At 46.9% G+C, this 26879-nt stretch overlaps 1 protein-coding gene across 4 annotated transcripts in view; it reads left to right on the plus strand.

Annotated features, from left to right (window-relative positions):
* Positions 1-26879, plus strand: part of LOC142290654 (EF-hand calcium-binding domain-containing protein 6-like) — a 483996-nt gene that overhangs the window by 115723 nt on the left and 341394 nt on the right. For all 4 annotated transcript variants that reach the window (XM_075334657.1, XM_075334633.1, XM_075334650.1 and 1 more), the window contains one exon: positions 12770-12835. In XM_075334657.1, the coding sequence (XP_075190772.1) occupies positions 12770-12835 (66 nt within the window). The remainder of the gene's footprint in view (positions 1-12769; positions 12836-26879) is intronic.

Below are 26879 nucleotides of genomic sequence, written 5' to 3' on the forward strand. Positions count from 1 at the left end.
ATATGTCTTAATTCTAGGTTCTTCAAAGTAGCCACCTTTTGCTTTGATTACTGCTTTGCACACTCTTGGCATTCTCTTGATGAGCTTCAAGAGGTAGTCACTGGAAATGGTTTTCACTTCATAGGTGTGCCCTGTCAGGTTTAATAAGTGGAATTTCTTGCCTTATAAATGGGGTTGGGACCATCAGTTGTGTTGTGCAGAAGTCTGGTGGATACACAGCTGATAGTCCTACTGAATAGACTGTTAAAATTTGTATTATGACAAGAAAAAAGCAGCTAAGTAAAGAAAAACGAGTGGCCATCATTGCTTTAAGAAATGAAGGTCAGTCAATCCGAAAAATTGGGAAAACTTTGAAAGTGTCCCCAAGTGCAGTGGCAAAAACCATCATACACTACAAAGAAACTGGCTCACATGAGGACCGCCCCAGGAAACGAAGACCAAGAGTCACCTCTGCTGCGGAGGATAAGTTTATCCGAGTCACCAGCCTCAGAAATGGCAGGTTAACAGCAGCTCAGATTAGAGACCAGGTCAATTCCACACAGAGTTCTATCAGCAGACACATCTCTGGAACAACTGTTAAGAGGAGACTTTGTGCAGCAGGCCTTCATGGTAAAATAGCTGCTAGGAAACCACTGCTAAGACAGGCAACACACAGAAGAGACTTGTTTGGGCTAAAGAACACAAGGAATGAACATTAGACCAGTAGAAATCTGTGCTTTGGTCTAATGAGTCCAAATTTGAGATCTTTGGATCCAACCACCGTGACTTTGTGTGACGCAGAAAAGGTGAACGGATGGACTCTACATGCCTGGTTCCGACCGTGAAGCATGGAGGAGGAGGTGTGATGGTGTGGGGGTGCTTTGCTGGTGACACTGTTGAGGATTTCTTCAAAATTGAAGGCATACTGAACCAGCATGGCTACCACAGCATCTTGCAGCGGCATGCTATTCCATCTGGTTTGCGTTTAGTTAGACCATCATTTATTTTTCAACAGGACAATGACCCCAAAGACACCTCCAGGCTGTGTAAGGGCTATTTGACTAAAAAGGAGAGTGATGGGGTGGTACGCCAGATCACCTGGCCTCAACAGTCACCAGACCTGAACCCAATCGAGATGGTTTGGGGTGAGCTGGACCGCAGAGTGATGTCAAAAGGCCTAACAAGTGCTAAGAATCTCTGGGAACTCCTTCAAGACTGTTGGAAAACCATTTCCGGTGACTACCTCTTGAAGCTCATCAAGAGAATGCCAAGAGTGTGTAAAGCAGTAATCAAAGCAAAAGGTGGCTACTTTGAAGAACCTAGAATATAAGACATATTTTCAGTTGTTTCACACTTTTTTGTTAAGTATTTCATTCCACATGTGTTAATTCATAGTTTTGATGCCTTCAGTGTGAATCTACAATTTTCAGAGTCATGAAAATAAAGAAAACTCTTTGAATGAGGTGTGTCCAAACTTGTGGTCTGTACTGTATGTAATGAGCAAATATAAACCACTTATCTTATACGGTCATTAAGATTTCACTACAATATTAAATAGTGCCAAATTTAGGTGGGATTTGTACTACATCCAGAAAAATGGTCAGATTATGTTGCATATGAAATGTTAGGAAATCTAGGAAAAATTGAGATATTTAGCATACAAAAATGGCCATTTCTAGACCTTCCAAGTAGCTACTTCAAGGCATATCAACTATACTGGGAACCTACACTGAACTGAAGCCTCTCTCTGGGTTACAAGTGTGACGCCCTGGCCGGGCTAGGTAGTCACAAATAGGGCCCCGCATTACACTTTTCCCTCACAGGTAACACTCAGCCAACCTTAAAACCCTAGTCACCCCCAAAGGGCTTGATAGACACACCAGGGGGCGGAACCAGGCAGTTGGAAGACGCCCACCTAGGAGTTTTAGACAGCCCGGGGCGGGGAAAAGTGAGTTTAGTTGTGGAGTTCAGTGTGAGTGGAGGTCAGGCCTGTGTCTGAGGCCTGAAGCAAACTGACAGGTACCAGGGTAGGAGCCCTGGTGCCTTTGGCTAGGAGGCAGACGGCGGTCTCCGTCTGCAGGAGCCGGGAAGACTGCTCGGTGGAACCGAGGTGGACCGGGACAGAGTAGTGGCCCGCCGGTACCAACCCGGGGAACCGACTCGGAAACCGGAGCACAAAGGGGGGTACTCAGACCCTGAAGCTAGGCCCAGGAGCGACTGGACTTAGTTAATTAACTGATTTTGGCCAGGACTAGAGGTCCTGTCCCACCCAAAGTCCCGAATGAAGGCAACAGCCCACCAAGGGGGATAAAAGGCCACAGCCACGGCACAGAGATCCCACAGGCCAGCATCTGCGGGCAAAGGGTTCCTTAGGCGACCACAAGCTGGGAGCGGACTCTTGAAGTTGCAAGCGCAGGCAGTCCACCATTCTAAACAGGTGCAGGAGAAAGACAGAGACCACCAGACAGGTGGGGGAACCAGAACGCAGCCGGCTGTGGGCACCGACCACCATCACCTTGGTTTACCAGAGACTCGTGTGTTTTCTAATAGTGAGTACACCAGCACCCTGCGGTCACCCATCTCCTCTCATCGCCAAACCCCCCAACGGGTCTCGAGGCCACCATCCCTGCCCACGGAGGGGTTAACAACTTGCTGCACAACATCTCCCCCGGGTGCCCCATAACTGCAGCGGTGGTGTCCAATATCACCACACACCGTGGGTGGCGTCACGAACTCCGTACGGCTCTGCCCGTACATTTACATCCCACATCCACCATCCCATCACTACCCCTTTTCATTTGAAGTGACCGTGAGGACCCCGGGTCCGGAGACCCTCGAGCCACCCACAGAAGGGCCGGATCCGAGCAGCTCGGCAGCTGAGAGCGGGGCGGTACACTAACCTCTATATGTATGGGCATGTAGGAACCTGCTATAAGTGAATAAAATCACATGTGGCTAATGGGGGAGGGGGTGCACAGTCAGAGGACATGACTCCATAAAGGAGCGCTCACATGAGCGGTATTTTGCCGCAAAACCGGATCTGTCACAAATGTGTTTCAATTCCATTCATTTCCAATGGACTCGCGGTAAGATGCGGTCACATGCGGTTGTGATGGATCCGGTTTTGCGGCAAAATACCGCTGATGTGAGCGCTGCCTTATCTAGACAAAAAGACTGACGACACTCTCAAAATGCAATCTGAACAGGTGCAAAACTAAACATGACATATAATAACATAGAAATAGAAATGGCCATTTTCGTATGCTAAATATCTCAATTTTTCCTGGATTTCCTTAAGCATTAATGCATACCTATATGTTTGCATGCTTTAGCATTTCAGAGTGCCACTGGCTTTTTTGTTATTATGTGTCATGTTCAGTTTTGTACCTGTTCAGACTGCAGTTTGGGAGTGCAGTCAGTATTTTTGTCTATGTTACATTTGAGACCACAAAAACCCCTCAGGCTATGTGCACACATTGCGTTTTTGCCAAGTTTTTTTCATGCTGTTTTTTTCTAGATTTTAATCAATACTGCAAGAAAAAACGCATTCTCATCAAAGTCCTGACTTGCTGTGCACATGTTGCTTCTTTTTTCCTTTCAGATTTTTGTTACAGAAATAAGAAGAAGCATGTCAATTCTTTCAGAGTTTTTTTTTTCTGCAGATATCCACTGCTTGGGCTCGATAACTACAATTGATTATATCTGTCAGTGCTGCACTGGCAGATGGTGTGGGGCAGCCATGTGTCAGTGCCTCCGCAGGTAGGGAAGGCCCCGGACAGTGGGGATTTGGTAAACGGGTGGCTTGGCCTTGGAAAGCAGGGTGCAGGGGTCAGGTTACTCACTGCGGTAGTCGTGGTGCTGGATTAGGTGGAATAAGCAGACACTCACACAGATGGTAAACCAAACTGGTACCGGTCCGGTTACTGGACTTCTGGTGCCAAACTATGTCTGTTACACCCTCTCCAATACCCTGCGACCGGGTTTCCGACTCCTGTGGTTCTGGACCACCGTCTGCTATCCAACCTGTCGCCTCCCTGGGAGCTCCAACTCTCTAGCTCCTCACTCTTTGAGGGCTAATTCTCAACAACCCTGTCTCTCCTCCCACCAGTCTGCCTGACCCCTAGGTGGGCGGCCCTGCTCCAACCTGACCAACCCACTGGTGTGTCTGTATAGGTCTGGTGTGAGGTGTGGTTGGGATTTGTAGTGCGGGTGTTAGTGACACTGTTGATGGGAACCTGGAACCATGGGGGGTAGGCCCTGCACCCTGGGGGACAGGATGCAGTTCCCTGTAGCACCCTGATGTAGTCAGGGGCACTACACAAGTGTAGATTTAAAGACCCGACATCCATAAAAGGGCGGCTGCTGGCCCAAGCACTTTGGGCTCTGGAACTCTGCCTGAGGGCCGCGGAACTGATGACGGCAAATGGGTCCCCGCGGCTATCCAGGGCCCTGGCACTTGCTTGGGTGCTGACGCCGACCCTGTGTAGTTGCACTCCATATTTGCAAGGTTAAAGGTAAGCTATTAGGTCCCTTATTCCATCAAAACTAGCAGCATTCACATTTGCAGGTCAAAATTGCCTTCCTAACTAGCCCTATTTAACATCATTCTTTAAAATTAATGTGTAAAAAAAGCATTATTACCTTAACTTTTCATACGCAAATCAGGGCCTTGACTAGTTAAACGAGCAATGTTTCCCCAGACTAGTCGGCCCTCTTTCCATGTTATCACGCCCCTGTGGGCATGCTGACATGATTTTCAAGAGCCCATGCCATAGTCGGGATGCATTCTCTCAGCTTGAGAGGCGCACTGACGCTGCTAAAATAAGCCGCACACATGCGCAAGATTTCTAGGAGCTCATGGAAATCATGTCATCACGCCCCTTCTGCTAGTTAAGGCCCTAATTTACATAATAAAAATGGAGGTAATAAATGCTTTTTTTACACATTGATTTTAGAGAATGATGTTATGTAGGGCTAGTTAGGAAGGGAATTTTGACCTGCAAATGTGAATGCTGCCAGCTTGGATGGTATAAGAGACCTGAAAGCTTCCCTTTGATAGAATTTGGAGACATGACAGATTCCCTTTAAGTTAGCTATGTTATTTATCCAGATCAGGACATTTATTGAATACCAACAATATTTAACATCAAAGTCCAACAAGTGATGGTTCTCTCCACTTTGAGATTCCTTCCTATTGAGAAATCACAGAAGGTGTTGAGAATTGCACATCTTTCATAAACTACTATGGAGAGAGCAGTATGTGTGACGCCCCTGACTCTATCAGGGTGTCACAGGGAACTGCACTCCTTTCTCTTATGGTGCAGAACTCATCCTCCATGGTTCTGGGATCCTAACTCTGGTATTGTTTTCCATCAGCACACAAATCCTAACAACACCTCACACCACACCCTGTCAGGCACACCAGTGGGTGGTCTAGCTGGAAAAGGGCCACCCACCTAGGGGTCAGGCAGACTGGTGGGAGGGATATAGTCAGTTCAGTAGTAGCCCACAGAGAGTGAGGAGCTGAGGGAGATGTAGCTCCCTGGGAGACTTTGGTTAGTGACTCGCCCACCCCAGGGCTATGGGACACCCGGTGCCAGGCCGGACTAGTCCGGTGGTAGTCAGTGGTGGCTGGGCCCGGCTCCGTGGCCCTGGTGGGTGTCAGTAAACTATGTGGCTTAAGTTAAAGTTTGTGTTCGTGACGCCACCTGTGGTATGCGGCTAATAAGCCGCCGCTGCTGTGTGAGGCCTCCGGGATGATGTTATGGCAGCAATGATAGTACTGCTCCCCACAGGTGGAGCAATGCCCGGGCACAGTTGGTGCTTGTAAATGTCTATGCAGATGAAATAACTGAGGCAACTTCAGAGGTGCAGTTCAAGTTCTTTTACTCACAGTTCTTGTCAGGGCAGGCAGAACCCTTGGACTGCTGGGACCGCTGTCAGGGACCTCCGTCTTCTGGGTGATTCAGAGTGAGAAATCCGGTACCCTCTCTCTTAGTGTCTCTTTCTCGGCTGTCTTCACTAGCCTTGCCTTAGTTAGATGGACTTTGGCTTGGCCTCCATTACCGCCTCCAGGCTGGGGGGTCACCTGTCGGCTGATTACCCCTTTTCTGAAGGTCTGCTCTGGGTTCTGGCCCTGGGAGCTTGCAAGTCCCTGGGCCTCGGTTTTTACTGTCTGGAGATTGTCTTTTCACTCCTCCAGTTTCTAGGGACCGTCCCCTGTCGCAGCTAATCACTCCACCGATGTCACTGTGGACCAGGCCACCGCAGCCTGCAGCTACTCGTAGCGCCTCTGGGCCCTCGGCTTCGGTACCCAACAAGGACTGCTCGTGGTACCTACAGGACTACCCGCGGCCCTGCGACCCCTTCTGTCTCTGCGTGGTGTCACCTGGACCTCTGGGTCCCAGGTTCTTCACCAGGAAGCGTCTCCTTCAGTTCCTCTGCTCCTGACTGACTTGGAGCCTTTCTTTCCTTCTTTCTTTCTTTCTTTCCTCCTTGCCTGCCTCCAGCAGGCCTCCTCCTCCCTCCTTGCTCTCGTTCTTCTTCTCCAACTACATGCTGGCTCCTCACTCTTTCACTCCCTGAGGTAAACTGAAACTAACTTGACCTTCCTTTCTCTATCTGCTCTCTGGTGGCTCCTCCCACCCCCCCAGTTGCTAAGCTACCACCCTATGGGAGCAGGGATGGGTCTTACAGCCCCTCTCAGCATGCAGCATGGGAGGGTTGCCTGCCACTTTCCCTGGTCCCAGTATGTACCTAACAATGGGTGTAGTGTGGATTTACCAGGGGACCGGAGTTCACTCTCTTCCTCTCCCAGAATGGGGCATCACACCGCTGATGGGGTGCAATGACCTGTGGCGACGGAAGCCTCAGGGGCGCCACACTCCCCCACAGCAAATCCCAGCACGTCCTCGGGCTGAAAAACAACAAAAACATGTGGAAGAAACTGCAAAACATTTTTGGTATGCAAAACATAAAACAATAAAACATTTCTTCCCTTTATGGGAGGCACAAATTCTTTAACGTTGCAACTTCTTATAAAGAAACTATGTGTGCACTTCCAGTCCATTGCACGGTTTGGGCACATCCCCCATAATTCTGGTAGGGGGCACAACGGGTGCAACTATGTACATTTCTTGGCTACAACAAGTTCAGTAGCCCGGCAGTTCGTTTCTTTCAATCAACAATACGACACAATCAACCAGCCATTAAGTCCAATGGCCTGGTTACATAAGACACATACACATTCACCGGGGCCCACATTCCAGTTCAGTGGCCCGGTAGCACATAACATGGGGGGTGACGTCTTCAAAAAGCATCAGGGGCAGTACAGTAGGAAAGGGTGTCATCTTCGAAAAGAATCAGGGGCGAAACATGAGGGACTTCTTCGAAAAGAATGAGGGGCTATGTACAGTTCAGCTGCTTCTTACTTCTTTACATGTAGGGATTCTTCTCCAGCTCCCCACCTGGCAGCAGGTAGACAGCGGTCAGCACAGTCTGCGTCTCCTGCGTGGCTGTAGCAGGCCTGCTGCAAGATGCTGCGGCCTGGGCCTGCTCTGAGGTAGTGCTGCTGGCTTGGATAGGGTTACTGGCTGGCGCGAGGCTGCTGGCTTGCAGGGGGTTACCAGCCATACGGCGCCACTCTGGCTCTTCTGGGGCTGCCTCCTTGTCTTGGCGGGCCGCGCCTGGCATGGCGGCGGCCTGGGTTGGAGTCGCTGCTGCGGTGAGATCTTGGCGGGCCGCACCTGGCGTAGCTGCGGCCCGGATCGGCGTCGCCGTGTCGGGCGTCTCTCCAGGGACCGCGGGCATGGCAGCGGGGGTTGGGGCTCTCGCGCCAGCAGGGGCATTAAATGACTCACCCCTCAGTTGCATCTCCGGTGTTCTGGTGGTCGCTGTCTTGCTGCAGGGTGCTGGTATCGGAGCTGCGGTCGTGGCACGCGCGCCTGCACGAGGACCGGGCAGGAACCCCACCGGGCAATCCGGGCTCCGCCGGCTGGGGGTGTCACTCTCTTTACCCGGCTCTGCAGCGGCGGCTAGATCTTCTCCGCTCTCCAGGACGCAGGACACAACCCGGTTCTGAGGTGCGTGTCCCGGCTCGGCCACTCCTCCTCTGGCCGCTCGTTGCTCGGCGTCCATCCTTTTAGCTTCTTCACGCGCCATCTTTTCTTCCTCCGCCTTCTATGGCGGGCACCACTTCGCGCGCTTTTCTTGGACAAGGGGGCGGGGCTTCTCTTCGCGCCCTTTCTTCTTGCACGCCCCCCTTCTTCCCGCTCTCAGCAGCGCTAATGGCGGTGGTTTCTCAGTAAAGTACACAGTCTGTCACACGGTTCTTCAGGCGCACAGTACCCGGTTAGACCGGGCACGAAATCCTGTTCGTGACGCCAAAAGTTGACTCGCCCACCCCAGGGCTATGGGACACCCGGTGCCAGGCCGGACTAGTCCGGTGGTAGTCAGTGGTGGCTGGGCCCGGCTCCGTGGCCCTGGTGGGTGTCAGTAAACTATGTGGCTTAAGTTAAAGTTTGTGTTCGTGACGCCACCTGTGGTATGCGGCTAATAAGCCGCCGCTGCTGTGTGAGGCCTCCGGGATGATGTTATGGCAGCAATGATAGTACTGCTCCCCACAGGTGGAGCAATGCCCGGGCACAGTTGGTGCTTGTAAATGTCTATGCAGATGAAATAACTGAGGCAACTTCAGAGGTGCAGTTCAAGTTCTTTTACTCACAGTTCTTGTCAGGGCAGGCAGAACCCTTGGACTGCTGGGACCGCTGTCAGGGACCTCCGTCTTCTGGGTGATTCAGAGTGAGAAATCCGGTACCCTCTCTCTTAGTGTCTCTTTCTCGGCTGTCTTCACTAGCCTTGCCTTAGTTAGATGGACTTTGGCTTGGCCTCCATTACCGCCTCCAGGCTGGGTGGTCACCTGTCGGCTGATTACCCCTTTTCTGAAGGTCTGCTCTGGGTTCTGGCCCTGGGAGCTTGCAAGTCCCTGGGCCTCGGTTTTTACTGTCTGGAGATTGTCTTTTCACTCCTCCAGTTTCTAGGGACCGTCCCCTGTCGCAGCTAATCACTCCACCGATGTCACTGTGGACCAGGCCACCGCAGCCTGCAGCTACTCGTAGCGCCTCTGGGCCCTCGGCTTCGGTACCCAACAAGGACTGCTCGTGGTACCTACAGGACTACCCGCGGCCCTGCGACCCCTTCTGTCTCTGCGTGGTGTCACCTGGACCTCTGGGTCCCAGGTTCTTCACCAGGAAGCGTCTCCTTCAGTTCCTCTGCTCCTGACTGACTTGGAGCCTTTCTTTCCTTCTTTCTTTCTTTCCTCCTTGCCTGCCTCCAGCAGGCCTCCTCCTCCCTCCTTGCTCTCGTTCTTCTTCTCCAACTACATGCTGGCTCCTCACTCTTTCACTCCCTGAGGTAAACTGAAACTAACTTGACCTTCCTTTCTCTATCTGCTCTCTGGTGGCTCCTCCCACCCCCCCAGTTGCTAAGCTACCACCCTATGGGAGCAGGGATGGGTCTTACAGCCCCTCTCAGCATGCAGCATGGGAGGGTTGCCTGCCACTTTCCCTGGTCCCAGTATGTACCTAACAATGGGTGTAGTGTGGATTTACCAGGGGACCGGAGTTCACTCTCTTCCTCTCCCAGAATGGGGCATCACACCGCTGATGGGGTGCAATGACCTGTGGCGACGGAAGCCTCAGGGGCGCCACATTAGGTTGCAGACGGTGGTATGGGACTGGAGGAGTTGGAGACCTGTCCGCAGGGTATTGGAGAAGGGTGCCCAGACTTAGTTTTGGAGAAAGGTCGGCACCGGAAAGTCCAGTAATCGGACCGGTACCGAGCACGGCAGGGTTCAGGACCCTACATCAGGGAGTAGCTTCACGCAACCTGGTAATTCACCTGTGGAGGATAGTCTCTTTATGAACTTCCCCAAGAGCTCAGAGATCAAAGGCATCAACACAACGAAGGGGATAGGGCTTTCCAGCCTATGCAGCCACTGAAATCCCAAGTGTCAGCCATTGAGAGCACAGCTTCCCTATTTAAATGTAAGCTGTAGAGGGAGAGAAAAAGCGCAATAGGGTCTTACCCGATTTTACAGGGCAAAAGGAAAAGAGCAATGCACTCACCTGGCTGGGTTGTGCCAGTCACAACCCCTTTCAAGACGTGGATGAGTGCTTGGGTGGTTCAGCAGCGGCCCCGTGTCAGAGCAAAGGTATCAAAGTGAAGACTGGAGAAAACGGGTTAAATGCCGCGCTAGAAAACCACGAGCATGGATATAAATAAATTGTCCTTTTATTTAGATCATTCCAACGCGTTTCGGAGACTCATCTGCCTCCTTCCTCAGGGAAAAGAATCTTACAGGCAATGAGGAGTTACCCTTATAAAGCAGCGTACAGACAAGAACAACGCCATCTCACCCCACCCCATCTCCCCGGGTACTCCCATCAGCAGCAGCGGTGTCGCTGGCAGGGAGGTGACTGAGCACGTCAGGGAAGGCTGCCCGAGGGTGCAGTGATGGTGGATGCAGCTGCTTGGATGGCTTGTGTATCTACTGTGAACAGCTTAGCAATGGTGGCATATCTGGGTAGCTTAACTCTTTCCTCTCTGCAATTCATCACTCTCACAGGAACTCTCCCCTTCCGGACATCAACCATCGATGAGGGTTGGTGACACCGCCGCTGCCTTGGTATGGGACGCCTGGGGCTGATGGAGCTGGACAGCAAGGTGGAATCCCCTCCACGGGTAGGGGAGGTGTAGTCCCAGGGCCCAGAGGATAGTGCGGGATTGCAGGGAGCAGTCTTTAGAAATGGACTGGATGATACCGGTGTACTCACTGTGGTAATACATCACACAAAGTCCATGTGGTAAACCAAGGCCGGATACCAGGAGCCTCTGGAGGGGTGTGCTGGTCCCGCACATGGGTTGACAGAGCAGGGGCCCTTCCTCCTGCACTTGTAGTTTCTTGTGTGTTGACTTAACCCACATGAAACGGGAGAAATCCGCTCTCCAGTCTTTTGTGTAGTGTGGGAGCCGTTGCCTGCAAAATCTGACCCTTGGGATCTCTGAGGGTTCTGGCGGACACCCTATCCCCCGCGTTGGGCTTCCGTTTCGCTCTCTGGAATACTTCTGGGACAAAGTCTGGAGCCTTGTCCCCTGCTGGCTGATTAATAAGGGGATTGCAACCTTCCTTGTCCTAGGGTCCAGGTACCCCGACTGTGCACGGCTTCCGGACCGGATTCCTGCTGTCGGCACCGGCGGGCTACAACCCTGCCCCGGTCCACTTTAGGTCTCCCGCGACTGGATCTCCGTCGCCTGTGGCCCTGCTCTGCCATCGGCCACTTAGTCAGCTCAGGTAGTCCGGCAGTCCAGGGGCTCCAACTCCTGACCACCACTTCACACTCCTCTCCACTCCACTGTCTAGACTAACTGACGTGTTCCCTCCCCTGGCACCTCAGGACCCCTGAGTGGGCGCTCCCATCCACCTGGTCCCGCCCACTGGTGTGTCCCTATTGTCCCAGGGGGGTGACTAGGCTTTTGTGGCTGGTGTTACCTATGTGTGGGGTGTTGGTGGAATTCCAAGGAGAGGGTGATTCCTGTACCCAGGAGGGGGTACAGTCATCTGTGACTACCTGGTTTTGCCAGGGCGTCACAGCGGTACTTCCCTTACCGTGAACCATGGGTGGCGTCACGAACTCTCCCTTGTAAATATTCCCCCCCTTTACATTTCGAAGTGGCCGCAAGCCCCCGGGTCCGGAGACCCTTGATCCACAGCAACCTCGGATCCGAGCAGTTCGACTGCTGCAGGGGCGGCACACATGCACATGTTGCCACCAATCCACCATGTCTCTTCCTCTCTGTAGTGTTAAAGGGGCAATCGGGGATGTGCATAAATGTCTCTGCAAAAAAAATCATTCTTTGTAACAGAATAGGGGTAGGGAGGTACATGACATTGTTTAGATGTTGTAGGTCCTGCAGTGGTCAAAAGTAAACAAAGTATGGTGCTGGGTCACCGCACTCCATGCACTATTTAGTAGACCTTCTCGGGTATAGCAGCTCAGATCCCAATGAAGCGCATTGGAATGGAATTAATTACTCAAAAATGGTCTTAAGAAGTGTATGGAGCTGTTGTATTCTGGCTCCATATACTGTTTACTTTTGACCACGGTGAGATCTGGAATCAGCCAAATGGTGGGGTGGGGTTGTCAACTGCTGGACCCCTACTAGTTATAGTGATCCTGAGGATGGGTCATCAGTATATAATTCCTGAACAGCCCTTTAAAATTGACTATATTAAAACACCATATATCCTATATCAGTGGCAGTAACACAATAATACTGATAACAGTGCCAGCCACACATTCCTCTATCAGTAGTGCCAGCCAACCTCTACTCTATGATATGAAAGATGGATTAAAGCAAAGAGCAGGGCACTAACATGTATCTTCATTCACAATATGATGATCTGTTCTGGCATGGGGGAATGGAGAATGCAGCCACCATTTAATGACATCACCCCTCTCTCCACATTAAATGTGACACAAAGATGTGCCTCTTTATTACTATACAGATTGACATGTCTCTAGCTTGGCGGTTGAGCAATGCACAAAAAGATATAAAGGGCCACATGTGTCCCCAGGTTGCAGGTTTGACTCTAAGATGTCGATCTATGTAATCATCTGCAGAAAGCGTTGTGGGGAAAAATGTTTATTAAGGACAGTTATTCCAAAAATTAGGTCAGTATGCTAAATCTACACAATATGTAATGAATAATAATTATTTTCTTCTTTTTTAGGAAAATTGATAAATTCAGGAGAAATGTAATAAGCCAACAAGAATTCCGAGCAGCAATTGAGAGCAGGTATTATTATTTAAAAGGTCAAACACTGTAAGTGCCATATATGCTACTATGCGAGTATGTTCTCCCAATGACCTGAATCTCCTGACATATACTTAGAGGTCGACACTGGCAGAAGAGGGTCCCTGTGCAAGAACAGTATTTGTGCCCTTTACTGTCCAAGTGTTCATAATATTTCACCCTTTTATATGATGCTTTGGAGGTGTAAGTCTGCCTCTTTACCTTTTATACCCCTGGGCAGCTGCTCAGGTTGCACCAATGGTGTGTCCACCTCTGCATTTACTGTACAGTTTTTATGATGTCTCCTTGCAGACTGAAATTTGTGGCATGCTCCACGTGTGATGTGTTGCATAAATGTTCCTTCCAAGAAAGATTTTTTTTATCAATAATAGTTGTGTAATATAGCGCCCAGTGGCGCAACTAAAGTGCGATGGGCCCCAGGTGCGAAATGTGGACCTGGGCCCCCCACACATTGGTCATATGTGTGGTCCCCTGTAGAATTCTAAATCCTATAAAGACATATGAATTGCCCCTCCTCCTCCTTCATTATGTAGTATTGTCCCCCATCCTGGCATACATGTTCCCCATCCTGGCATACATGTTCCCTATCCTGGTATACATGATCCCCATCCTGGTATATATGTTCCTCATTCTGGTATATATGAGCCACATCCTGCTATATACGTATGCCTGCCATCCTAGTAAATATATACCCCATCCTGGTATCTATGTCCCCCATCCTGAGCCCATCCTGGTATATATGTCCTCATACTGGACCCATCCTGGTAAAAATGTTGCTTATCCTGAGCCCATACTAGTGTACACGTTCCCCCTTCTTGTATTTAATGTCCCCCATACTGGTATTTATGATCCCCATCCTGATATATATCTCCTCATCATAGTATAGAGGTCCCCATCCTGGTATATACTGTATGTCTCCCATCCTGGTATATATGTCCCCTATCCTGGAATGTATGTCCTCATCCTATTAGGTATGTCCTCATCCTGGGCCCCATCTTGGTATATACACTGTGTGTAGAATTATTAGGCAATTGAGTATTTTGATCACATGATACTTTTTATACATGTTGTAATACTCCAAGCTGTATAGGCTTGAGGGCCAACTACCAATTAAGTAAATCAGGTGATGTGCATCTCTGTAATGAGGAGGGGTGTGGTGTAATGACATCAACATTCTATATAAGGTGTGCTTAATTATTAGGCAACTTCCTTTCCTTTGGCAAAATGGGTCAGAAGAGAGATTTGACAGCCTCTGAAAAGTCCAAAATTGTGAGATGTCTCGCAGAGGGATGCAGCAGTCTTGAAATTGCCAAACTTTTGAAGCGTGATTACCGAACAATCGTTTCATGGCAAATAGCCAACAGGGTCACAAGAAGTATCAAAAAGCACAAGGTCTGCCATACTCTGGGACATGGCCAAGGTAAGGAAGGCTGAAAAACGACCATCTTTGAACAAGAAAAATAAGATAAAATGTCAAGACTGGGCCAAGAAATATCTTAAGACTGATTTTTCAAAGGTTTTATGGACTGATGAAATGAGAGTGACTCTTGATGGGCCAGATGGATGGGCCAGAGGCTGGATCAGTAAAGGGCAGAGAGCTCCATTCCGACACAGATGCCAGCAAGGTGGAGGTGGGGTACTGGTATGAGCTGGTATCATCAAAGATGAACTTGTGGGGCCTTTTCGGGTTGAGGATGGAGTGAAGCTCAACTCCCAGACCTACTGCCAGTTTCTGGAAGACAACTTCTTCAAGCAGTGGTATAGGAAGAAGTCGGTATCGTTCAAGAAAAACATGATTTTCATGCAGGACAATGCTCCATCACATGCATCCAAATAGTCCACAGTGTGGCTGGCCAGTAAAGGTCTAAAAGATGAAAAAATAATGACATGGCCCCCTTGTTCACCTGATCTGAACCCCATAGAGAACCTGTGGTCCCTCATAAAATGTAAGATCTACATGGAGGGAAAACAGTACACCTCTCGAAACAGTGTCTGGTAGGCTGTGGTGGCTGCTGCACGCAACGTTGACTGTAAACAGATCAAGCAACTGACAGAATCTATGGATGGTAGGCTGTTGAGTGTCAGCATAAAGAAAGGTGGCTATATTCGTCACTAATTTTTTTGAGTTTTGTTTTTGCATGTCATAAATGTTTGTTTCTAAATTTTGTGCAGTTATATTAGTTTACCTGGTGAAAATAAACAAGTGAGATGGAAATATATTTGGTTTTTATTAAGTTGCCTAATAATTCTGCACAGTAATAGTTACCTGCACAGATATCCTCCTAAGATAGCCAAATCTAAAAACAAAACACTCCAACTTCCAAAAATATTAAGCTTTGATATTTGTGAGTCTTTTATTTCGATTGAGAATATAGTTGTTGAACATAATAAAAAAAAAATCCTCTAAAATACAACTTGCCTAATAATTATGCACACAGTGTATGGTCTCTATCCTGGTAGATATGGTCGTTATCATAGTATATATGGTCCCCTACCTGGTATATATGGTCCTCGTCCTGGTAAATATGTCACCATCCTGGTATACATTGTCACCATCATGGTATACATGGGCCCATTCTGTGGTGAGTCAAAAAAGGAATCCAACATCATTGTCCTGGAAGTATATACAAGGATGGCTCCCATGCTGGTATATATGTCCCTAGCCTGGTGTGCATGATCCCCATCCTGATATACACGGTATATACAGTATGGTCCTGCCCTTTCATATATGGTCATCATCCTGCTTTATATGGCCTCCATCCCGGTATACATGGGCCAAATCCTGGTATATATGGTCCTCCTTCTGATATATGGTCCTCCTCCTAGTGTATATGGTCCAGGACTGTTTCTAATGCATAATTAAAAAAACCTCAAGCAAATATTTTTTTCACCTCCCCTCCGCACCCATATCTCCTGGTGTTTTCTGTAACCAGAGCTCAGTACGTATCATGGCGCATGACTGTCACTGTCATGCCCTGTACCTAGTCACAGAATGGACGTCAGCTGCCAGCCACTATTTTCCTGGCAGCGTGTATCGAAGTGCAGGGACCCGGCGGGTCTCTGTGCCATGATACATTTCAGCTGCATGTGCGTCCTCAGACGCACATTCAACTGAAGTAGGCACTGGGTTCATCAGGCTCCTGTACTCCTGGGTCCAGTCGCCACCTCTGCGACCGCGATAGTTACACACTTGATAGTACCTTACAGCGGGCATATAGAAACTGTGTGCCATCTTACAGGCTCAATGCCCATGGCTCATAGTACCAATGATATTGACCAGCAGTAAGATTGTCTTTGGAGTTGGATTCTTTTTTTTTTTACCGATTTAAATAATTCACTGAGTGTGTTCTAAACTAGTGAAGGTACAGGATACAGGAGGAGGTGCTGAGGCCCAGCACTTTCTTGTTCTTGGGTTTTTGGCTCCACGATAAGACATTGATGAATTCACAACTTCCTATATATTACTTGAATTTACCTGCAGCTTTTTCAAATATGGAGCTATAATTGATCATGTTACAATGGAGCAGACAACTTGCTATCTATAATTGAGCTCTGCTTTTCCCTTAGTAAATTGTGCTGAGCCATCTTGTGCCACTGCCTGTATTCTCCTTGTGTCATAGTTACCAAAAACAATGACGATTAATAAACTCACTTCACAGATTTTTTTCAGCATAAAAGAGTCTCGGCACTTCCTGGCTCCTGACAGTCTCTGCTGGCCTGCTATGGCTGATGCTTCTCTATTTTGATTTCTGCCACTGTTCTGGCCTTGTTGCTTCTTCAGGTCCCCAGTGATCAGGCGCCACCTTGTATCACTCAGCTGCTGACACTAATGCAGTACCCACAGTTCTGGCCTTGTTGCTTCTTCAGGTCCCCAGTGATCAGGCGCCACCTTGTATCACTCAGCTGCTGACACTAATGCAGTACCCACAGTTCTGGCCTTGTTGCTTCTTCAGGTCCCCAGTGATCAGATGCCACCTTGTATCACTCAGCTGCTGACACTAATGCAGTACCCACAGTTCTGGCCTTGTTGCTTCTTCAGGTCCCCAGTGATCAGGCGCCACCTTGTATCACTCAGCTGCTGACACTAATGCAGTACCCACAGTTCTGGCCTTGTTGCTTCTTCAGGTCCCCAGTGATCAGGCGCCACCTTGTATCACTGAGCTGCTGACACTAATGCAGTACCCACAGTTCTGGCCTTGTTGCTTCTTCAGGTCCCCAGTGATCAGGCGCCACCTTGTATCACTCAGCTGCTGACACTAATGCAGTACCCACAGTTCATAGCCCAGAATCAGTTTATGGGATTTCACCTGGAAATGACGAACCTGCTGCTCAAATCTCCCATCTTTCCTCCTTAAAGAATGTTGGGGTCATTGATGCTTCCTGCTTCCACTTCCTCCTGCATTTCCTCTCTGTCACGCCTAAACTTAACAGTCACTATCACATCTAGCATGTTGCGCCCATTTACCCATCATTCAGCCAACTTTTTTGTTTCATAATAGTCTGTTAACCCATTTTTGACTGAGGGAGCATACGGCACTCTTTGTACATTAACAAATTTGTATATTTATATCGTGTGAGAATGGGGAGGACGGGATGAGGCCTCTTTCTTTCCCTTATAAACTGATGATAAAATACTAGACTGTCTATTCAGATATCATTTACTATTTTTACTATTCAGTATATTAGTAAATTATTTGTCAGCACTCTAGAAAACACATTGGCCAACATGAATTTCAGTTTACACCAAATTGTGGTGTAAACTGTAAACTCGTAATCATGGTGAATATTTACACTAAAATGCAAATTTTCTCTCCTTCATTAGATTTGAACAGTGCCTGCATAATTTGGCCTGGTTTGCAGGGATTACATTTTGAATAAATGTTGTAAGGCGGATGCAAATTCTGGCACTAATCTACAACTGTTCAGGCATGAATTTTATTTTCTGACTTTCAGACAGTACAAATGGACCAAATTTAGTAATAGGAGAACAACTTTTAAAGCACCACTCCAGCAGGGTTTTTTTCACTGCTGCAGTGGTGCTTTAAATCTAGTCCCCTGCTCCAGTCTCATACTCACCCTTTTGCATCTCCATTAGTTTTTTTGGCTCTGCTCCAGTTTTGTGTCACCATCTTGTGCCCATAACTTCTAACTGTCTAAAAGTCAGAAGTTGCGTCACAAGCTCTGAATAAAGTCTATGAGAGCCAGAACGATGTTAGAATGAGGCTCTCATAGACTTGTACTGAGTAGTGACCTCTGGCATGCTCTATGAAGCACTGGAGCTGCTTGTAGGTCACAAATTGCTGAAGACCGACCGGAACGGCGCAGATTACAGATGAAGACTGCGGCAGGTGAGTATGAGAGAGGGGGAAGGGGACTTATATTTAAAGCATGAATTCAGTGGTGAAATAAAAAAAATAAAAAGGTTGAGTAGTGCTTTAAAAAATTTGGAGTAATTCACTCTAACAGCTACTTTTAATAAATGTGGGACATTATCCCAGTGAGTTAGGATTCCCTGTTCCCTATACTTGATGGGGGGAATCTTAATTGGGTTGTTTATTTAAGGTAAATTTCTCCTTTGGCTGCAATTTTCTATAAAGAAAAACCCCCCCAAAAACGCACTGTTCCCCGTGTTACACTGGTATCTCTACTGTTGTTCCCGGTGTCTGGTATTGGCTGCAATGCTGACATCACATCGACAGTGCAGCAGGCAATGAGTGATTGCCAATGCCAGATACCTAGAAATTCTGCGTAGATTTGCCGGTGTAACCCAGGGAAAGTGAGTACAGCATGGTTTTGTTTAATTATAGCAAACTGCAGCCAGGGGAAAAATGTATTTGAAAGGGAACAACCCCTTTTGGTTTACATATCCAGAAGTTGTTTGTATACGCACAGAAACAAAACTCAATGGAATTTATCATTCTATTTACTGTACAGCTGATTTTGGAGCAATTGCACAGATCAAAATTGCAAGTGTAAATTTGAAAAAAAAAACTAAAGCAACAAATTTGTGTAATGATTTTAAACATTTATTTACTCCCATTAAAATTTGTCTTGTAAAAATATCATACAAGTAAAGGGGGCTTTACACGCTGCAACATGGCTACTGATATATCGTCGGGGTCACGTCGTTAGTGACGCACATCCGGCGCCAGTAGCGACATCACAGCGTGTGACACCAAGGAGCGGCGATCAACGATCTCAAAATCATTCAAAAATGTTGATCGTTGACACGTCACTCCTTTTCTTAATATCGCTGCTGCCACATTTACGATGTTGTTCGTCGTTCCTGCGGAAGCACGCATCGCTATGTGTGACACCGCGGGAGCGACGAACATCTCCTTACCTGCGTCCACCGGCAATGCGGAACGAAGGAGGTGGGCGGGATGTTACGTCCCGCTCATCTCTGTCCCTCTGCTTCTATTGTCCGGCCATTTAGTGATGCCGCAGTGACGTCGCTATGACGCCGAATGCACCTCCTCCTTGAGGGAGGAATTATTCGGCGGCCACAGCGACGTCACTGACAAGGTATGTGCGTGTGACGCTGCCGTAGCGATAATGTTTGCTACAGCAGCGAGCACCAAATGTCGCACAAACGACGGGGGCGGGTGCTATTGCGCTTGACATCGCTAGCTATCACTACCGATGTCACAGCGTGTAAAGCACCCCTAAGAATCATGTCAGAACTTTCTGCACCTTTAACCCTTTTGTGCCAGAGCCTATTTTTACCTTCATGACCGGGACAATTTTTTCATTTCTGACCAGTCATTTGACAGGTTATAACTCTGGAACATTTCAGTGCATCCCAGTGATTCTGAGACTGTGGTTTTTTTCATGACATTCTATTTCATGATAGTGGTAAAATGAAGACTATCTTTTATGCTTAATTGTTAAAATAACAGAAATCTGGTGAAAATTTTGCAATTTTTAAATTTTTAATTTTTATACCCTTAAAACCATACAGTCATGTCACAAAAAATAATTAATAAATAACATTCCCCACATGTCTACTTGACATCAGCGTACTTTTTGAAACATTACTTTATTTTTTTGTTAGGAAATTAGAAGGATTTAAAGCAGGGGTGTGGAACCTTATTACTGCTGGGGGCCATATTGCAATTTCTACCAACCTTCAGGGGCCGCACCAAATTATGAATGTGAAAATTACCCTGCTATACTTGGTCAAACACTTAATTAACTCACCCCTACTGTGGCTGCCGGAGCGGCTTCTCTTTGGTGCGGCTGTGATGTTTGATGATACTAATCATGTTTCTTCTCACAACTGCTTTTCCAGGTTTGTTTCGGTCTGGAGCGCAGTCAACTCTTTGTGATAATAAGATTGGTAAATCATATACATCACATAGCAGATGCTGTATATACATCACAGGAGACACTGGAGGCACGTACATCACTGAAAGGGCTGGGGGCATATACATCACATAGGAGACGCTGGGACTGACGTATATACATCAGATAGGAGACGCTTAGACTGCTGTATATACATCACAGGATACATTGGGGGCAAATACATCACATGAGGGGCTGGGGACATATATATGACCCCAGCCCATCCTATGATGTATATATGCCCCCAGCCCCTCTTGTAATGTCAATGCCCTCAGCCCCTCCTGTGTTCTGTATATCCCCAGTGTCACCTGTGATGTGTATGACCTCAGCACTTTTTGTGATGTATATTTCCCCAGCATCTCCAATGTGATGTATAAGTCGCAGGAGACGCTGGGGCATACACATCACAGGAGACGCTGGAGGAAAACACAACCCAAGAGGGGCTGGGGTGTATACACAACACAAGAGGGGCTGAGGGCGTACACAACGCAAGAGGGGCTGGGGGGCGTACACAATGCAAGAGGGGCTGAGGGCACAAACATCACAAGAGGGACTGGGCCACAGACCTCACTGGAGGGGGACAGAAACCTCACTGGGGGGACAGAGACCTCACTGAGGGGGGGCAGAGACCTCACTGGGGGGAGGGGGCAGAGACCTCACTGGGGGGGCAGAGACCTCACCTCACTGGGGGGGGCAGAGACCTCACTGGGGGGACTGGGGGCATGGACAGCACTTTCAGAGCACAGACATCACTAGGGGAACACAACACTGGGGATGATACACAGCATTGGGAGGGCACACGGCACGGGGGGGGGGCGGGACTGCACACAGCACTTGCAGAGCCCTGACATCACTGGGGGGGGCAAAAACCTGGGGTGATACACAGCATGGGTGGGGGGGGACACAGCACTGAGCATTGCACACAACTCTGAAGGAGTGGTACACAGAACTGGAAGGCACTAAAGCACTGGACGGGGCACAGATGGCAGGCGCCGGACACAGTGCTGGAGTGCAGGCGTCGGACACAGCACCGAAAGGCAGAGTGGCGGGTATACCGCTCTGGAGAGCAGAGGAGCAGGTACAGTTCTCCGGAAAGCAAAGGGGCGGGTGCAGCGCTCCGGAGAGCAGAGGGGCGGGTACAGCGCTCCAGAGACCAGAGGGGCGGGTACAGCGCTCCGGAGAGCAGAGGGGCGGGCACAACTCTCCGGAGAGCAGAGGGGCGGGCACGCCGCTCCGGAGAGCAGAGGGGAAGGCACACCGCTCCGGAGAGCAGAGAGGCAGGCACACTGCTCCTTAAGGCAGAGGGCCAGGTACACACCGCTGAGCACGCTAACACTTGACAGCGGCGCATGTGGTGATTTAAAGGGCCGGCAGCCTACGAGACCGCAACGGTGGCCCCAGTACTGCAGCCTCCAGGAGTCTGCCCAAGGGCCACATAAAAGGTCATCGTGGGCCTTATGCGGCCAACGGGCAGGAGGTTCCCCATCCCTGGTTTAAAATTTATCAGCAATTTCTCATTTTCCCAACAAAATTTACAAAACCATTTTGAGAGGTCTTGGTTTTTAGAAAAAATATTTTTTGGGGGGCATTGCTGTATTCTCAAAGCTGTAACTTTTTAATTTTTCTGTTAATGGAGCTGTGTGGCAGTTTGTTTTTGCGTTGTCACGGTGGAATGGCTTTAAACTGTTTTTTTTTTTATAAAAAACAGTGTTCACTAACAAACCAATGTTATTTATGTGTTTTTTTAATTTTTAACTATTTTTTACAGCACTGTATATGCTTGTTTTGTTTTTATGTTAGGTTTTGTCAAATAGAATAATTTCAGAACTTTTTCCACATTTCTGCCCTGTGCGCACACTGCGTTTTTTGCCGCGGATTTGCCGCAATTTTTGAAGCAGAAAAGGTGCGGTTTTTGTTCATAACCTTTCTGCAGTCCTTCCCCAGCAAAATCTATGGGAAATCCAAAATGCTGTGCACACACTGCGTTTTTTTTCCTATAGGTTTTGCTGCCGAATTTCTGCAGCAAAAAAGAAGTAGCATGTCACTTCTTTTCCGCAGGTACCTGCGTTTTTGCCACAGATAATGGTAAAAAAACGCAGGGACCAACCCGTGGAAAAACTGCCGGAAATCCGCACCAAAACCGCAACAAACCGCGTTAAATGCTTTGAGAAACAAACTGGACCTTTTAGTGTATCTGTGTTGTAGACTGCATCCAAAGCTATTAATTACCATGTTTCCCTGAAACTAAGAAAGTGTCTTATAATATTTTTTTTCGTTCAAAAAATAGTTGAGGGCTTATTTTCATGGAATGTCTTATTTTTACCATAAACAAAAATATACGGTATATCTATTCTTGAATAAAAAAAAAAAATCAAACATTTATTGAAATCACATTCTGGAACATCTTCATAACTCTCCAAAACCTGAATTCCATCATGAATTTCTTGAGATTCTATTTCCTTTTCCATGTCCAATCATCCACATTAACCAGTATTCATGATCAAAAATCAAAATGTGTTCAGGCAGCTACCAGGAAATATGTGAAAAATTAAAAAATACCTGTTCTCAAATTATATACTGTATAGCCATGAATAAATTGTAAAGGTATATCTTTATTATCTGTATCAAATATCACAAAAGGTTAAAAACAAGAGGAGTACTTTCTTTAGAGGGTGTCTGCTTTCCTTGAAGAAGGGTCTACTGTATCTGTCTTGCTGTATTCTATTTACTTTTTTAGGCTGCATTCCCATGTCCTGTAATAATACCATTTTTGGATCCATTTGGAAAATGTAAAAACAGATCTGTTAACCGATTGCACCAACAGATTGCAACCGTTAACTGATCCGTTATGATTAAAGTTAATGGTTCCATTAACGGATCTGTTATTGTCTTATATTGCTAGCTAGTGAGATACATTGCTAGGTAGATAAAATAGCCAGCTAGCTAGATACATAGCTAGATAGATAGATAGATAGATATATAGATAGATAGATAGATAGATAGATAGATAGATAAATAGAACAGCTAGATAGAACAGATAGATCAGATAGATACAGGGATGGATGGATAGACAGAACAGATAGAATAGATTGATAGAGGGAAAGATAGCTAGATAGCTTGTACAGCCGTTAGCTAAATTAAAAATTAAAAATGACATGGGGCTCCCTCAATTTTCTTAACCAGCACAAGTACAACAGCAGTTGCAGGATGCAAGCCTCAGCTGCCCCTTGGCTGGTTATCCAAAATAGAGGGGATCTGACGCTTATTTTTTAAATTATGTGAATAAATAATTTTAAAAAATTGCATGGGGTCCCCTCCATTTTTCCAAAAGCAGCCAAGGGACAGCAGACAACTGGAGGCTGATATTATTAGGGTGGCAAGGGCCATGGTTATTTGGCCGTTCCTAGCCTAACAATAGCAGCCTGCAGCCACCTCAGAAGTGGCGCATCCATCAGATGGATTGGCAAACGGGGTAATACATGTGGTTGAACCAGCTGTGAATTGCCAGCTGGCATCAGCCCTGGTATTAGTAATGGATGGGCATCTAGCAGACACCCCCATTACTAATGCCAATTGTAGTTAAAAGAAAAAAAAATTCCCTTGGCTGGTTTTGGAGAAATGGGGGGGACCCCACGCCATTTTTTAAAGTTATTTATTCAAGTAATTTAAAAAATAAGTGCGGAATCCCCTCTATTTTGAATAACCAACCAAGGGACAGCTGAGGGTTGCAGCTCGCAGCTGCTGCTGTACCTGTGCTGGATCTGAAAATTGGGGGGAACATCATTTTTTTTCTAAAACTAATTTTTAATTCTGCTAAATGGCTGTCCAAACTCTCTCTCTCTCTATTGATCTATCCTATCTACTATGTATTCTATCTATTTTATCTATCTAGCTATTCATCTGTTTATCTATCTTTCTATTCATTCTATCTATATCTAGCTACCTAACTATCCTATCAATTAACCTATCCTGTTCTATTCTATCCTATCCTATTTTATTTTATTGTATTGTATTTTATTTATCTATAATTTATGGGCAATGAATCTGTTATGGCATAATGGGAGTCTATGGGCAACGGATCCATTAACGGAGGGGCTAACGGATGCATTCCTAACGGATCCGTTGCTCATTGACTTCCATTATACACTAACGGATCTGTTAGATATCCGTATTTGGATCCGTTGGGAAAAAGTCCTGCAAGCAGAATTTTTGGTACGTTTTTAACACCGGAACATGTAATGGATTTCCTCTAATTGAGGACACATTTTGGACCATCCGTTAACAGATCCGTCACCATTAAAGTCAATGGGGATTATACCGATCCATTAACAGATCCGTTTTTGCATTTTCCAAACGGATCCCAAAACGGATTGCAACACAGGATAAGGGAACATAGCCTTACATGTATAGAAGTAGCTGCCTGGACATTTTTTTTTCCTGAACTGTAACTATGGCTTGTTATTGGACTATGGCTTATATATCAAGCATACTCCCCAAATCCTGAAAAATTATGCCAGGACCAATTTTTGGGGTAGGCCTTATTTTCAGGTAAACAGTGTAGTAGGCTCATGTAACGTTCTCTACTGCTTGCTTGGCTATTTTGAAAGTCCTCTTGACTTTAGATGGAGGTGTTGCATATCTTTGGTACGGTAGTCTTGCTTTTCCACTGTTTTATGGTGCTGTATATCCATATAAGTCATTGGTGGGGTTAATCCTTTTAATACACTAAAAAAATTCTATGCTTGGATATTTTCTTGAGTTTTTTGGAGTGTTTTCCTATCTCTATGGTATTCTTTTTGCTAGAAATGCTGCTCATCAGCAACTGGTCTGTCCAGATGTAAGTGTGTTTAGAATACAACATAATGAATTACCATAGGGTAAGGACACACGGCGAGTAAAACGGAGAAAGTGGAATGCGATAAAAAATTGCATTCCACTCGGACAATGTTACTCTGTGGGGTCACTCCCATGAGCGATTTTTTTTCTCAGCCCTAATCGGATCAAGAAAACAATTGCAGCATGCTGCAGGTGGTATCTGGTTTGTTTTCTCTCGCACCCATACAAGTCTATGGGTGCGAGAGAAACATCGCACTGCACTCGCATTACGGCGGAGTGCAGTGCGATATACGCATCAGCTGACAATGGAGCAGGTAGGAATATTAGCCCCTCCTTCTCATCCGCAGCGCCTGCCGTGTCCTCTGCGGCTGTGCTGCGATCGCAGGATGGCATCACAGTGGCATGACACTCGGCTTACACTCCAGCAGAGCGGGAGCCAAGTGTCATGCGATGCACTAGCAGTAGTGCTCGTGCGGACCCAGCCTAATCCTAAAACCAATTCCAGCTCTCCTACTGTGTCAAACTAATGGGAAAAATAATTACACATTCAGTGATTTTATATTTCATATATTAAATTAATATATGAATATTACTATACAGACGTTTTCCTCTATTTTATCATCATCATATCTATCATGTGATTTTATCCCCCCAGTATGACATGTATGACATGTGTGACATGAGAGGTGAGAGTATGACATGTGTGACTTGCATTTCCAAGAACACCAACCTCTATTTCAGCAGATATATTATTGTGTTTAACTCAGTGCTTAATATTTCTAAGTATTCGCACCCCCTCCATCATCATCTTCCCCTGCTGCTCATTTGCCTTCCTCTACACTGTCTCACAACCTCTGTCGTCTTGATTCCCACTATTGTCTCCTAATCCCATCATTGTCTCAATGTTCCATCACTGTCTCCCATTCAGCCGTCATGCATAACAACCATTGTCGAAGTGTGGACGACTGACATAAAAATGAAAGTTTTATAGGGATTCTGTGGTCATTCATAGTAAAGCCTGTTGTATGTTAAGCACATGTCTGACTAGTTCCTAGTTCAGCTGCCCCAATGCCACCAGTGAACAGGGACACCTTGAATATGTATAGATAAAGGAATGAATAGCTGTTGGAGAATGGCATGATTCTCTAGTGGCTGAATCAATAACTCAATTTGAGTTTTCAAAATGCATGCCTTGCATGAATATATATCAAGATACTGTATATATATATATATCACACAAGAACTGACATATGTATGTATACCATCTATCTAATAATGGAGTAGTATCAGCATCTGGAATAACAAGACCTCAAAGTCCACCAGCCAATCATGTTATCAGGATTTCCAACATGATCTGTTGGCAGGGCCGGATTAAGGTTGGTGGGGGCCCCTGGGCAGAGAATCTGGTGGGGGCCCCATAAACGTTAACATTTTTAGCCATAACAGTAGAGCACAAACTGTAGCATTTAGATATAAAACCAATGAACATGTTTCTTACCCTGTTTTGCCACATTCAGATTTACAGTACTACAATACAGATACAGTCCAGGATCACTCACAGCCGTCACTTAGGCCCCTTTCACACGTCAGTGATTCTGGGACGTTTGTGCTTTTTTTTAAACGTACCAGAATCCCTGACATACGCAGACCCATTCTAATGAATGGGTCTGCTCACACTTCAGTGATTTGTCACTGCACGTGTCTCCATGCGGCGTACCCGCATGTGCGTGATTGCTGCACGGAGACATGTCCATTTTTTTCTGGCATCACTGATGTTCCACGGACCACGCAGTGGTGTGGTCCGTGAAACACGTGCCAGAAACAAACGTGCTTTTAAAATAATAAA

The sequence above is a fragment of the Anomaloglossus baeobatrachus genome, chromosome 1 (genome assembly GCF_048569485.1).
Source record: "Anomaloglossus baeobatrachus isolate aAnoBae1 chromosome 1, aAnoBae1.hap1, whole genome shotgun sequence".
Taxonomy (NCBI): Eukaryota; Metazoa; Chordata; class Amphibia; order Anura; family Aromobatidae; genus Anomaloglossus; species Anomaloglossus baeobatrachus.